General features: G+C 39.4%; 1 protein-coding gene across 18 annotated transcripts in view; it reads right to left on the reverse strand.

The window, feature by feature from the left end:
* Window positions 1–987: 987 nt before the first annotated feature.
* Window positions 988–15,065, reverse strand: part of TCF4 (transcription factor 4) — a 354,349-nt gene continuing 340,271 nt past the window's right edge. For 11 of the 18 annotated variants that reach the window (XM_057698758.1, XM_057698762.1, XM_057698768.1 and 8 more), the window contains 5 exons: window positions 10,828–10,963; window positions 9,041–9,203; window positions 5,263–5,492; window positions 4,640–4,780; window positions 988–4,437 (listed from right to left, as the gene is read on the reverse strand). In XM_057698758.1, coding sequence (XP_057554741.1) covers window positions 4,644–4,780; window positions 5,263–5,492; window positions 9,041–9,203; window positions 10,828–10,963 — 666 coding nt within the window. In that variant the 3' untranslated portion in view covers window positions 988–4,437; window positions 4,640–4,643. Of the gene's footprint in view, window positions 4,438–4,639; window positions 4,781–5,262; window positions 5,493–9,036; window positions 9,204–10,827; window positions 10,964–15,065 lie in introns of those variants that run through there. The other 7 variants (XM_057698765.1, XM_057698770.1, XM_057698764.1 and 4 more) reach the window with 2 other exon arrangements.

The following is a 15,065-nucleotide window of genomic DNA, read 5'->3' on the forward strand; positions in this document are numbered from 1 at the left end:
ACTCAGCCACACATTGAAAACAAGGTGTAACTGTTTATCTTTTTTTTTTGAAATGTTTTCCCTTTTTTTCTTTTTTTAACAATTTTTTTTTAGTTTTTAATGCTGCAGCTATGTGTACAGTCGCAAAAAATTTCCCCGCTGCGACCTACAACTAAAAACAAAAACAAAAACAAAAAACAAACAAAAAAAGCTACCATACAATTTCATCTCAGTAACACATGGTAAAATAACATCTTTTAAATAGTAAAATAAAGTAACAAACTTTTACTCATAATGATTCCAAAAATCTACAAAGAAGAAATATTCAGAATCTGACAATTTTTTTTTGTAATATTCATGGTATAAAAGGATTGCTCCTGCGAAAAATAAGCCAAATATATTTTTTATTTTTAAATTTAGTTTTTTTTTCCTACTAGGGTGTACTACAGTCTATTTTATAGCAAAAAGAGCACTAGACAAACAAAGCTTTATAACAAAAAGCCAGGCACTGATACATGGTAAATCTCTGCTTTTTTTTTTTTTCTTATCTTCACTTAATTGCATCACAAGTAACAAGAATGAAAAAGGCCACAGTTCATATATTTTCACCATTACATATGTCTATAATACTTGAAATGAGTATGGCAAAACCAGCACTGCACAAAGATGAGTCCACTTCAAGTCCCATGAGAAAGAGCATGTCTCTAAAGAAAAACAAACAGAACCAAAGCAAAATAAAAAGAGAGGCCTAAAGGCCTTGGTGCCCCATTGTGTTGGAATTCCTCATATTCCATCTTGACTTTTTTGTTTCCAGTCAGCCAGCAGACTAAATTTTTGTGCTTGTTTATGCTGAAATCGTTTCATTCCTGACTCAAGTTCACTTTTGGACACAGATCGTATTCTGCCTGTTGGATCCAAGACGAAAATCCTCTTAACCCCAAGTCTTGGTTCAACACCCTCCCCACCCCCCCCCCCCCACCCCTCATCAAAATAAAGATCACCAAAAAAAAAAAAAAAAAAAAAAAAAAAAATCAAGAATTAGGAAAAAGCGAAACACAAAAAGGAATCGGAAGACTGAATCAGAACCAGTTGCATTACTGGGTGGACTGACAGTTGTATAAACATTAGTGTTCCTTGCAGCTACACAGAAGACAAATGGGAAAAATGTCTAGATGAACAGATCCCTATTCTGCATATTCATAAATTACTTGAATGTGGAGGTGGATCAACTGTTCCAAGTTGCTTTTAAAGTCCAAGTCTCTTAAACAGATCCCCAGCCTGTCTCATCATATACATAGAGTAGTATGGACCCTTAGGAAATTTCTGTATAGTACTTTAATCCTGTCTTCTGCTAAATTGCAATCGAAAATCCAGCGCAGGATACCAATATCTTACCTGGGTTTGATAATTATAAAACAACAAGAAAAAAACACAGTAAAAAGGCCACATTTCCTTTCATCTTTTTTTTTTTTTTTTTTTAAATGGGGATACAACCCAATGAATATGGATGGGTGCAGGTGTTTCTCCACCAAGCAAAAAGTAGTGAGCAGCTTTTGGTGGCCGTTAGAAAGTTTTTCGCTTATTTCCAAAGGGAATTCCACAATAGAGGTATTACATGACTGATTAATGAATGCATCAAAGCTGGTGAACAATAAATTGCAGCTTTTACTCTGTTTGAGTGAGAACAAAATATAAAGCACCAATTTAAAAAATAATCCAAGAACTACAATTTAATTTTTTTGCTTTGTTTACAGATTTGAAAAACTTTTAAATCAGCTCTATGAAAGCACCTTGATGATAACATGTATCAAAAGTGCCAATCTTAAAATGTACATCAATGCAGGAAGTGTTTCCAGTTCCCTAAAGAGTAAACACCATATTGTATTTTCTTCTATACACTTATCCTGAATGTGATCAGAGGATACCTGCTTCCTATATAATATTGTTCCTAGGGATACCCGCCTTGATAGAGTATACAAAATGAGTGCAGAATGTACCACTAAAAGGAAATCTTCAACATACTGAGGGTACAAGTACACACAGTTTCCATTATTCAGGAGGAGGGGAGAGTATACAATATTGTCTTCCATGCCCTTCTTTGAGCCCCTTTGTTTGTCCATTTTCACAGGGAAGCCTCAAAATAACTTTTCATGAAGTCTGATTTCTGCTATTCTAAGGTTTTAATCCACCTCCACATTTTAGGAACTTATCAACAAATCAAAGTATTTTAGTTTTATCACTACTGAACATATTTACAGTTTTCAACACACACACACAGCTAATCAAAATGTTTATGGGTTTGTAAAAGATGACCACGTGGTAACTATCTTATTTGTTCTTACATTTTCAGAAATGAACATAAAATTCAGATTCTTGTAGCTCACTATTTCATTTCAATGAGATGGTTTTTAAACCACACCATTTAAAAAAAAAGGAACAAAAACCAATACAATGTATTAAAACACATAATAACAAGAGTCTACATGTAAAAATATAACTTTTACATACACAATTTCAAAATAATGATACGTTTGCCATTTGTTGCATAAAATTTACAAATGTATTTCATTACTATATAACTGGCAAAACAGGAGAACAGATGGAACATTTAGACCATTTCGATGGGTTTATGGCATTTACTCAGTGCTGATAGGTGGAAAAACTACTTCAACAAGGGATTTTTTTTTTTCTTAATACATGCCAAGATTGTGTGGCTTTAAAAATAGAAACGAGTTAGAGACAAAAGGATGCTGACAAAGACTTAACTAGGAGCACTATTTCTTTACTGCACTATACACCAAAGTCAATCATTATAAAGATTCACGATGGAAGTTGGTTCAATTGTGCCCAGACGTCAAAGCTAGCTATCTGATGAGTTGCTGTGCCACAGCTTGATCTATGTTTCTATCAAATATGTTAAGTATAAACTTCATTCATACTGGCCAGAGAAATACTGCACTACCCCTCCTCAAGAAAGTGCAACTTAATGCTTTAGGACTTATAAGGCTTGTTATAATGCTGCATGATGATTGAATATTGGCATTTTTTTTTCCAGATGAAGGAGGAGGCAGTTAAGTCATCTATATCTTAGTAAACCCATTTTGAAAAAAAAAATCAAGAAAGCAAGAAAATCAATCAGCTCTGTCACACTACTTGCAATTTCCTCATTGGATGGTTGTTGAACTTTACTTGTTTTTTTTTGTTTTTGTTTTTTTCCAAAAATCTGACCATGTATTCAGAAACACCTCACTGCACACTACTTCGGCTACACATGTAGGTAACACTTTAATCATTTTGTTAAATCACAGCCACTTTGATTATGTTATGTTTCCGATGATATAAACATTGGAAGGCACAGTGGTAACATTGTAGCATTCTAACCTTGTACCTCTGAAAATCCCAGAAGAGGGTCACAAACGCAACATTACAATTCAGACAAACTCTTTTTGCCATGTCTTGGTAATGCTGCTTTTTAATATCTACACATGATGTGACTTTTAAGTCCTGTGTTCCCAAAAGACGGAAGAAACAACTTTCTACTTATTTATGAATGAAAAGCAACATCAGGGTCAGCATTTCATCCTGCACCAGCCCTCCAGAAGCAGAGTTGGCACTACAGGTTACAAGAACAAACCGGGGAGAGGGACAGAAATGAGACCAAAAAAAGGGGGAAAAAAACCCATATTTACAGTAAAATCTTTCTTTTAAAAAAGTTAATCAGTACTATTTTTTTACAGGAGAAAAAAGTCTGAAACAAATGAACAAAAGCTTACCATAGTCACTAAATTTTTAATATATATTTATATATATATTTATATATATATTTGTCATAGGTCTATAAGATCCATCTGTTCCTCCTACCCTAAGGAATGGCTAATGTCATCACTTCGCTGTCATCAGGATGTTTGCTGGTTTTGTTACGAGGGCAGCCGAGCTTCCCTTATTCGATATCCGGTAATTATAAACACTAGCTGACTTGAATACCAACAAAAATGGTCATGTCGTTTTCTTCAGAAGTACACTTTTTCATTATTGCAAGTTTACAATTTTTTTTTAAATTAAATATTTTTTTTTCAGACTTACAAATTAATTATATATTTTTTTTTTCCAAAAGAAGTTTAGGCACAAATGCATTGTTCCACAGTGTGGAAAGATTGCCATTCAGTCTCTGGGCTGCATCTCAGCCTGCACATACTGCTTTGAACATTCTGAATGATATGTTAAAGAGAGTCGTCCCCCAAGTTGCACTTTTTTTCTTTCTTTTTTTTTTTTGTTTGTTTTTCGGTTTTTTGATCATTGGGAATGCTGAAACCTCTTGCGTCTGTGATTCATAACTACTCAGACTTGTCTTATGTTACAAAAAAAGGGGTTAAGGAGAAGTGTTTATGTGGGTTTACGATAATACAGCTGTTAAGGAAGTGGTCTCTTGTATTAATGAAGCAATGTGGCAACTTGGACCTGAGAAAGAAGAAAGAAAGATGAATTAATACGTTTTGAATTAATACGTTTATAACAGAAGGAGGAAAGCTTTTATTTTTTTAACTTTTTTTTCCGGGGGGGAGAAAAATCTGTGAATTTGGGTCAAATATGGTTTTCATGGCTGATGCCTTGGTGAGAGTCACAAAGGAACGCTTTCAGAAATGGCTGAAAACAAACTTGCCCTTTTACATCTGTCCCATGTGATTGGACGCGTCTCCCATGCCAGGGTGGGGCCCTGCCAAGGAGAGCGGGGGTGGCTCCGAGGACACCTTCTCCTCTTCCCTTCTTTTCAGACACGCGGCTTTCGGGTTCAGATTTCTTTCTGTGGAAGAGAAAAGCACAAGAGCATCAAGGTCACGCCCAGGCTTCCGGCCCAGGGCAGCCTGCGGGTCTGCTGATCCTTTCTCTCAGTTTCTACCTTCCAGAACAAGAGGACTGGTTAGGAGAATGCACACTACTGCGATTCATTTGCTCAGTGGCTAGTAACAGTCAAACTGCCTGGTGAAACTGTGCAGCCGTTTTACAGTCTAAGAAAGCTGGTAAAGCAAATATACTCAGCTCTGATTACTGAGAGGACCTGTGGAAACGTCCTAAGGCAGTCTCAGTTATGAGAAAAATCCCAGGACTTGAATTACAGGAGAAAGGGGAGCTGCCTCGTAGATTTAGATGAGACTGAAACAATGATTCTGAAGGATGCCTAAGAGTCTACTCTCTGCTCCTGCTCAAGGCTGCGAGAGCATCTCTGCTCTCTCCAGCCACGTGCGACCGTGACCTCTGCATGGAGGCTGGAGGGCTGGCACTGACCTCGCACTTGCTGCTCCAGGCTGAGGATGACGGCCACGGCCTGGTGCAGGATCAGGAGCTTGGTCTGGGGCTTGTCACTCTTGAGGTGCAGCTGCACCATGCGGCCCAGCTCCTTGAACGCCTCGTTGATGTCACGGACCCGCAGGCGCTCCCGGGCATTGTTGGCCATCCTTCGCTCCTTCTCCCGCTCCGCCTTCTGCTCCGGTGTCAGGTCCTCGTCATCATTATTGCTGCGGGACAAAAGGCAAAATGCGACATTTTCTAATGGGGTGGGGAAAAACACGGTTTCTAAATTCCTTTTGTTTTCTTCCTGAGTCTTCAGGGAACTTTTCCATCTCAAGCTCTTGTCCTTGGCAGAATTTTCCCTCCACCTGGACTCGGCGTTGCTTTAGGTGGCTGTGACAGTCCCTACGCCAGACATTTGGTGTCTCCCGGATATGAAACCCAAACCCAACAGGAGAGGTTCAAGTTGGGGCCCTGAGTGCACCATATGGATGGAGGGGAGCAAAAGGGAAAACACAGTTTTCACCCCCAAGGCTTCGCACTGCAAAGCGGAGCACAGTCAACTTCAGCTCAAGCTACATTTCAGGACCACAATTCAGAAAGCATTTCAGACTAAAGTTGCTTTTTAAAAAAAAACTTTCAGGGACTTCCTAGGTGGCACAGTGGTTAAGAATCCGCCTGCCAATGCAGGGGACAAGGGTTCGATCCCTGGTCCAGGAAGATCCCACATGCCACGGAGCAACTACGTCCATGCGCCACAACTACTGAGCCTGTGCTCTAGAGCCTGTGAGCCACAACTACTGAGTCCACGTGCCACAGCTACTGAAGCCTGCGCACCTACAGCCTGTGCTCCACAACAAGAGAAGCCACTGCAATGAGGAGCCCATGCACCACAATGAAGAGTAGCCCCCGCTCACTGCAACTAGAGAAAGCCCACGTGCAGCAATGAAGACCCAACACAGCCAATAAATAAATAAATAATAATAAAAAAAGCCCTTTCATATTGTGACATCTGAAACCTGAGGAAGAACAAGGGATTGAAAAATGATGTGGATAGGTTAAGACGATGCAGCTCAAATAGGATTAAGAAGGTCCTACATTCAAGTCAACAGAGCAATGGGAGTGAACACGAGGGCCTGTTGTCTATTAACCAGCTTGGAAAGCTCTGTCAGTCCACTTAATGTATCTGAGTCTCGCTTTTTCCATGTATTAAATAGAAAGGTTAGAAAAACATCATCTCCACGGCCTTCAACATTGCTGATGTTTATCATTCACAGACAAGCTGGGGAAACGTGAGTTGACATGGGTTCTAGGCAAAACAAACCTAATCCAACCCAACCCAGACATTTACTGGTTATCAATGCCCACGATCTCATTGTGAGTCAAAAATGAAGCCCCAAAGCTCATCTCTGACTGTGAGAATAGAAATATTATATGATTCACATCAAAGGCATGGTTGGAGCCAGGAGTCTGGAAAGGGAAGATAACTTCTGTTTCTGGGTGTCACACTGACAAATTAGAAACTTTTGAATGGGGGACAAATAGGACGATGAGCCACCTGGAAAGCATGTCATATCAGAAATATTTCATGGCATCAAAGCTTCAAATAATTCCTGGGCAATCATGTGAAAAAGAGTGGTGTGGGAAATGCCTCAGGAAAGCAGAATAGAACAAAGAACCCCCAGGGGAATAGTCTGAATTAACATGAGCAAGAACCTTTTTTGAGTATGAGAGATATAAAAAATGAAGTAAACTTCACTCAAAAGCAATAGAGTTTCATGTCAAGAAAAAATATGGAGGTGACCACCTGTAAGGATGTCACCTAGAGATCCGAGCACTGACCCCAAGGACCATCGAGGTGAGTCTCTACTTTAAAATTCCACTAATCTGAAAGGCTCACAGAATAAACATGTTAATCACAACCTTTCAGAGCTGGAGAAACACGTGGGAAGTTATCCACTCAATTCAATGCACACTTAGTGAGTACTGGCTTAAAATGTATGGCTCTGAAGCTTCCACTGTGGAGAATCTCTGGGTAACTTCCTAATTGCAGCAAGGGTCCGCTACAGTGGAGAAGCCCCGGTCAATCAGAAATGGAGTGGATTCTTGGGTTACAGCACATGCTGCTCATAAAGATGACGTAAGTAAGCTAAGAACACTTGTAAGGGAGGCAGACACCAAAGAAAGATGCTGTAAGACTTGGCTCTTCTTCCCGTAGGTTAAACTCCCTTCCAGATGGGACTGCCTGCCCTGGACGTGTGCTGGTGAACGCGCAACTGCACTGAACCCGTCGGAAAGTGCTCTCTTTCTCCACCATCTGATTCTCCTTCCTCACTTCCTTTGCTGCTCCCTCTCTCTCCCACTCATGACCTCTGCTGATGCCAAGGAAATCAAGATTACTATTAATTCATGCCCACATTCCACCACACAAATAGGACATAATAAGCAAAAAGAGAACAGAGTCGAGTTTCTGCTGGTCCCGTCCTGAAGTTAAAAATTTGGGTAATGTTTTTACACATCAAACAGGTGCCATGCCTTTTCCAAAGTGGGCCTGAAAATGGGAATTTGTTTTCCAAGGGTATTCAGGCCAATAACAAACAAGAATTGGTTATCTACTTATAAATAAATTGGTTATACTAAGAAAACTGCCTCGACTTGGAAAGCCGTGCCTTACAACACAAGTTTTGGAGGCCTAAGTAAATGTCAAAAGAGTGACCGTTTGAAACAAGAAGGTTCTTAACAGCCAGTTAAAATGTTGTACTGAAACTTCAAAGAATCCATTAATATGCATGCCTTATGGCCACTAGTTAAGTTACCAAGAGCTGACTGAACGAACAGAGAAGCTGGTAAGGCTGTGAAAGGCCCTCTTTGGCAAGTGGCCAAGAGTCAGGAAACTCTGTAGCAATGGTGAAAAGGGATAAGCTAGAAGCTTCCAGAATTCTTGAAACTGGTAGAACCTTGTAATAAAATTCATCTCATTAACTATAAAGGCAGTATGAAAAGGCAGTATGTCCTTAATTCCTAAAGGACCTTATAACCTTGAGAATGATAGCCTTTAAACGGGAGGTACCACCTTACAACAATTCATTTAATTTGCAAATAAAAACTATCCAAGGGAACTGAGGCAAAGAACATGGGTGTCATGATATGCAAAAAAACCCCATCTGATGCTCAGATTAAAATTCAAGGAGACAGATTCTAATTTAAAGATATCAGGGACTTAAGAAAACCAACCAGAACCTATCTTTCCTGCAGTTGCATTTTCTGTAGAAGGGAGTACCCAAAAGAAAAAAAACGAGCACTTTAGGTATTGCTCTTATATATATATCAACATGTTTAGAATAAAGCTGGGAAATCAGTCCTTTCTCACTTCCGAGGTAAGAAAAAAATTACAGTTGCACATACATCAATTGAGCTTTCAATAGTGCTAAGATCTCTTTTTAGAAATATTGTCGAAAGAACATTTCTGACCAAATTTGTAGAATAAGTATAGTTTTACAAATCGACTGCTTGCTTTTGAATCTGTGACAAATTGTTTTTGCTGTGTCATTATTAGCACTGGGTCCAAATTCATAAATGCAAAGACACGTTCGGCTTTCCTAGAGTACAGGTATCTCAAACGATACTTCCGTACCTCTAGAGCAAGCCTTTTCATTTTCTTTTCAGCTGCAGATTTACCTGCCAGGAAAAAACTGAATAGTTTCTTCCTGTTCTGTTCACTTCATCAAAGTCCAATAAAGGAATTAAATGAAGCGACAGTATTATATACTGTTACCTAGATCTTGACCTAGTAATGGATTTGATATCCTTCTTGTCGTCATCTAATTTCTTGTCCTCGGAAGATTTCGTGTCTTGCAGGTTTTCGTCGCCCTCGTCGTCAGATTTGATCTCAGAGCTGCCGGAGGAGACACTCTGGCCCTGCAATCCTGGTGGCATGCCTGCAGAAAAAAAAAAGAGAGACCAGGTGACATGGCCACCAAAGCCTCGTGGTGCAGACATGCACACACCCCAGACTGGAGAGCTGCCAGCTATACAGTTCAGACTGCCGAACTGTGTGATCTGTCACTTTTTTCACAGTCTTTGGTGAAGTTTCAAAAACGCACCTGCAGAAACAAGTTTTCCCTGCATTGGCTCTGAGGTTAAATTCTATTTTGCAATCTTTTGGAGTAGATGGTAATTTCACTGTCTACAAAACATCAACTTAATTGCAATGAAAATCATAATCATGAAAATCACACACCTCAATGTTCTGATTAAGAACCCAAGTAAATATCAGCTATTATATTGAGTTTCTTCCATATGCAATGATTTAATAGAAAAATGTCCTTAAAATATAATTCCCAGGGAGTACGCTAAATATGTACAGTCAAGACTTCAATAGATACCCTAATGATATTCTGAAATGAGGCTTCTCTTATCCTCGAGGAGTAATCAGCATTTAAAAATGGTACATATAGAAAGCAGTTACTGATCAACGAAGACATTTCTAGCTCTACCACTGCTCAACTTTCCAAGATCACAATGTATTTTAAAACGTGACGCTAATGTAATCATTTATTTCTAAGGTAGAAACATGTCTGTTTAGTATTTCCTTCTATTTGTAATCGTAGTCCAGAACCTTGTCACTTAAAATCGGGTCAGTGGACTAGGAGCATCCTTATTCCCTGGGAGCCCATCAGAAAGCAGGACCCCAGACCGACTGATTCAGAATTGGCATTTTAACAAGATCCTCAGGTCATGTCTGTGCACATGAAGAAGTGTTGATCTAGGACACAGAAAGGAAACGCAAAGGCTCTTTAACAGAAAGGGCCATCAAAGTATTACGCTTTATCTGTTGATAAAATGGACAGGCATACTCACGTATATAATCAACACTCAGATTCCTACAGTGCTTAACAGGTGGGCAAATGCTTCTATGTATTCATTCTCATGGCAATGTTATCATTTTTATTCTCAACATGAGGGGAATGAGATGTTATGTAAGCATTTTCGGGTCACCTGGCCAGCCAGTCGCACAAGGACCCCGGGACCCAGGTCTTGTCCTGCGGCACAGCTACCTAGGGTGCCGGAAAGCCGAAAGGAGCCAGCGGTATAAGGCAACCGGGACAGGGCTTGCTGACTCAAGAGCAAAAATCAACCGACCAAGTTCCATTTTTCAAATGTACCTACATTTCCTTCCATCTTAAGCAACAAAAACCATTTCCTTCCTTCCTCTTCATTTGAAAACATCATTGTCAGGCTAGAACTAACCACATTAAAGGATCTGAATGAGCGCAATGTGGAAATAGCTAAAATCACATTTCCTCTCATCAGTCTGTGGTCTCATTCCCTGCTGAAATAGGAGCAGGATTTCAGAGGATGCTGGAGGAAAACAGTTCCTGAAGAAACATAATTACCCAGCTATGTTCGAAATCCTTTCCCATTTACTTACCATCTTGGTACCAAAATGGATTCTTGGTGATCTGCCAGTGCTTCCTGAGGGATGAATGCCAAGTAAGCATGGGATCCACACAGGATCTACTGTTTCAGGGAGGTCAGAAGCGCCCCCTGAGGCGGACCTACCTCTGTAAGGGTCCTGGGGTGGGTTCAAATCAGGGGACGTTGCAGACTGGACAGGAAGCTGTGGAACTGGCACCTGGTTTGGGACAAGAGAATGGCTGCCCCTCAGGGCCACACCATCTTCACGATGAGCCCCAACCTGAAAGGACGAGAGGAACCACAGAATTTAGTGGAAATCAGAGGTGCGACAGCTACTTCCAGGGGCAGCAAGGACCCAATGAAGGGAGACTTAGCCTTTGAAAAACAATACTCCCAAATGCATTTCACTAGAGGGCGCTGAAGGACCACACATGCACCTAGAGTACCCAGCAAAAAACACTTAACACTCAGTAAGATGCCGTGCTGTACATCCAGTGACAAATACGGCAGAGTAGCTCAGGCAGGTAAAACGTCAAATTGTCTCCCAGGGTGCTGCAGTGGAGCGCACTGATTCGTACCCATCTGTCTTCTATCATGTCCGCCAACAGATCTGACAATTATCTTAATGCCCATATGCTTAATTGTGGGCTTCTCAATTCCCCCATTGCTATCGGAAATCCTACAGGAATTTCAATTTGGCATTCGACTTTCATTTCAGGGGATAAGATTCTCAGGCCTGCCATTTTTTTTTTCCATAATGCCAGCTAAGCCTCTGACAGCGGAAGCTACAGCAGTATGGGACACAGCCCCTGCTCGGTACAAATATAATAAAATGTCACCTGGCTTTCCAAAACTGGCAGCCCATTCCAAATTAATGTTTACTGTATTTCATCAGCTGCTGAGCTCCAAATCCAAAGGGGGACCGTTTCTGCCAATGCCACCATACCGGAAAATGTACCAATAAAGGTTTTATTAAACACACCAGTAATGCCATCATTGCCATGCAAAGATGTTTGGATATTTTTCCTTTTTTTTTTTTTTTTCACTATTCTGATCCTAGAAAGACACCATATTGTAAACACTCTCTATGCTTCCAAGAATAAAATTATAGAGTACAGCATGACGACTTGGTCTGTAAAAAATACTGCTGAGCTTTTTGTTAACCACTACTACCTACTCTGGGGTCCAGAGATGTTGAACTTGTGGCACCGTGACAGCAATGGCTGACTTTATAGCGTATGCCTTCAAGTAAGACCAGTAAGCATTTGCAAACCAAGAGGAACATGAGTAGCATTTCCACTGGCATTTCCAAGCAGTTATTTTCTTAGCTTATTGTTAGGTGAACGTTGACACAGGACCGTGGGTCTAACACTAAAAATATTTATCCATGAACTTACACTTCTATGAATCAAAAAGTGTAATTTTTTCCCATTCCAAAAATCTAAAACCATAAAGCAGAATCTTCACTCTTCTGCTACCCAGTGTTTTAAAAGAGTGTTTCCACAAAGCGTAACAATAAGAAGAATCTGAACTGGCAACAATAAAATTCACAGAACCAAAGGAAGCATGTGCTATCTAAAGGCAGCCTAGTATGAAGTGTCACCTTCACATACTCCAAAACAGTAGAGAAGAAAATAATTCGGGGGAGAGAGGAGGATCATATAAATCATACTAACTGCCCAGATTCAAAATGCAGCAAAATAAAACTATTATATATAAAATGGATAAACAACAAGGTCCTACTGTATAGCACAGGAAACTACATTCAATATGCTGCGATAAACCACAACGGAAAAGAATGAGTGTGTGTGTGTGTATGTGTATATATATATATATGTATATATATATATATCTGAATCACTTTGCTGTACAGCAGAAATTAACACAACATTGTAAATCAACTCCAATTCAATAAAATAAGTTTTTAAAAAGTTAAAACAAAATACAGCAAGAATAGCAAAGATTTAAGGACCCAGGAGCATCAGGAAGTATAAATGAATGTTGTTAGTGGAGAGATCCGGGGAGTCGGGTACCGTCTGTCACTTGGGTGCCTGTATCCCTTCCCAAAACAGTCTGAAAGGTGGTTAGTTTCTGGGTGGGTGCCTCAAATATATTAAGACCCTGATTATCTCCCGTAGGTTGGCCTCCTTGTACATTCCACCCACTGGTCTGAGATTCAACTGGAGTTTCATGGAATAAGTGTCAGCCCTTCTCACATATTTAACACCATTGCCAAGCCACTCCCATTTTTCATCTGTAACTGAAGGATGATCTCTTATAGGCGACCATGCCCACCCAATTTCCTTCAACCACTTCTCACTCTTTGTATATGTTTTTATTGATATTTTCCTTCCAAACCAAAGAGTGATAGCTGTTTTCCATTTTTATATTTGTGCATTTAGAAGACTGATTCAATCAATGATTATTCTTTCAATCTGAGATGTCAACTTGCAAGCATGAATTTTACAGGCCTGATCAAATGGTAGCTCTTTTAGACTGTCAATCAAGGTTAACCTAAATAGTTACCCAAGTGCTGATTCACAGTTATTGGCATTCCCAATGGATTTCATTTCTTTCCACAAAGGATGATTCTAAGTTGGAATCATTGAAGGAAGCCACCGATTTGAGCACAGTGCAGATCCTCATACCCTCCTTCTATTTCACAGTCATTCTATTAAAATCCTCAAGCCTTCTTTGTGGGCAGCTACCATGCAATTTGAGGTTAATATTTTGCTTTTCAATTAAAACATATTCACTTATTAATCCTGAAATTTCTTTTTTTTTCCCTTCTAGATCATGTTTAGTTTTTAAAAGAGGATAAAAGAACCCACAACCAATGACCTTTCTATTTTCCTTGCCTCAGTTGTTATGAAAGACAGTGTAACTAAGTGAAAATTATACAATAATGAGAGTTAAAAATATGTAGATTCTAACTGTAACTGGTCTTCGGTGTATAATCATGGGTAAGTTACTCAAATCCAAAATGAAGAAAATAACAGTGGAAGTTACAGAGAATAAGTCCCAGATTTATTGCAAGGAGCGGTAGTACGCCTGACAGTTGGTACACAAAGGTACAAAATAATCAGTGATACCGTTAGGCGTTCCAGCTGAAAATACTTGCATACTACATAAAAATAAGAATCTACACCGTTCAGGAAACCTTAGAACGCAAGCCATCGTCACTTACGTTCCTTTTTGCATTGTCTCTCTCTTGTTCACATCCATTTGATTTTAAATCTTTCTCCTGCAGAATGACCGTAAAATCTTTTTTTTGTTATCAAATGGACATGCATTTATTAATAATATTTTATTATATTTCTTCTATATATATATTTTTAATTTTATTTATTTATTATTTTTTGGGGGTACACCAAGTTCAATCATCTGTTTTTATACACATATCCCCGTGTTCCCTCCCTCCCTCGACTCCCCCCCACCCTCCCCATCCCAGTCCTCTAAGGCATCATCCATCCTCGAGTTGAACTCCCTTTGTTATACAGCAACTTCCCACGACTGTAAAATCTTAAATGATCTATAAGTATGTTTGAGAAGACAGTTGTTCCAACTAGATTTTTGGCTTTTAGCCACGCATGGTACCTAACTTCATTTTCTATAGATCATCTTAGATCATCTCAGATAATACATCACTTTCCATAAAGGAAATTAGAAATGTTATCCTTGAAATTAGAGGGTCTCCCTTGTAAACTACGATATTCCAGGTCAATGAATGACAAATGATCAGTTCGGACCCATGGATCCACCCTCTTAGCTTGCTTGTCCAGGGTCAAGTCCACCACCTGAGGCTGTGGAGCAGTACTCCAGTCTGAAGAGTTAGCTTTGCTGTGCTCATCTCCTTGGCCACAGACGGCATTTCCTAATCCTATTTACTTCTCCCTCAGAAACATCATTTCTGGCCACATAAGAGAGAAACCATACTGAACGGCCAGGAAAAATCCATCAATGGAATAATTCTGAAATAGACAGAGAAACCAACACTGCCATCTGTATATAGGAGGGTCAGAATCTGTTCACTTACAAATATATAATAATGTAACTAGAAAAAAAGCAGGTTCCTTTAACCTACAAATCAATTCTAAGGAGGGTGCCCAGAAAATCCATACTTCATTAAAGTCCTACTTTGATAACCTTTTCATCTAGATGAGCAATAACGTTAAAAGGCAGGCTATGAAAACAGTTTTATCAGTATGGATTGTAAATTTTTTTTTGCAGTCTTTAAGAATACAGTTTTCTTATAGTCACATACAATATGGTTTTAGATATATCTATGCTAAAAGTAGAAAACAGAACTAAAATCTAAAAATTATTCAATAATTATTAGTTGATTGGTCAAAGAGTACACATTAATTTAACAAATATTTCCT

This window comes from Hippopotamus amphibius, chromosome 11, assembly GCF_030028045.1.
Source record: "Hippopotamus amphibius kiboko isolate mHipAmp2 chromosome 11, mHipAmp2.hap2, whole genome shotgun sequence".
Taxonomy (NCBI): Eukaryota; Metazoa; Chordata; class Mammalia; order Artiodactyla; family Hippopotamidae; genus Hippopotamus; species Hippopotamus amphibius.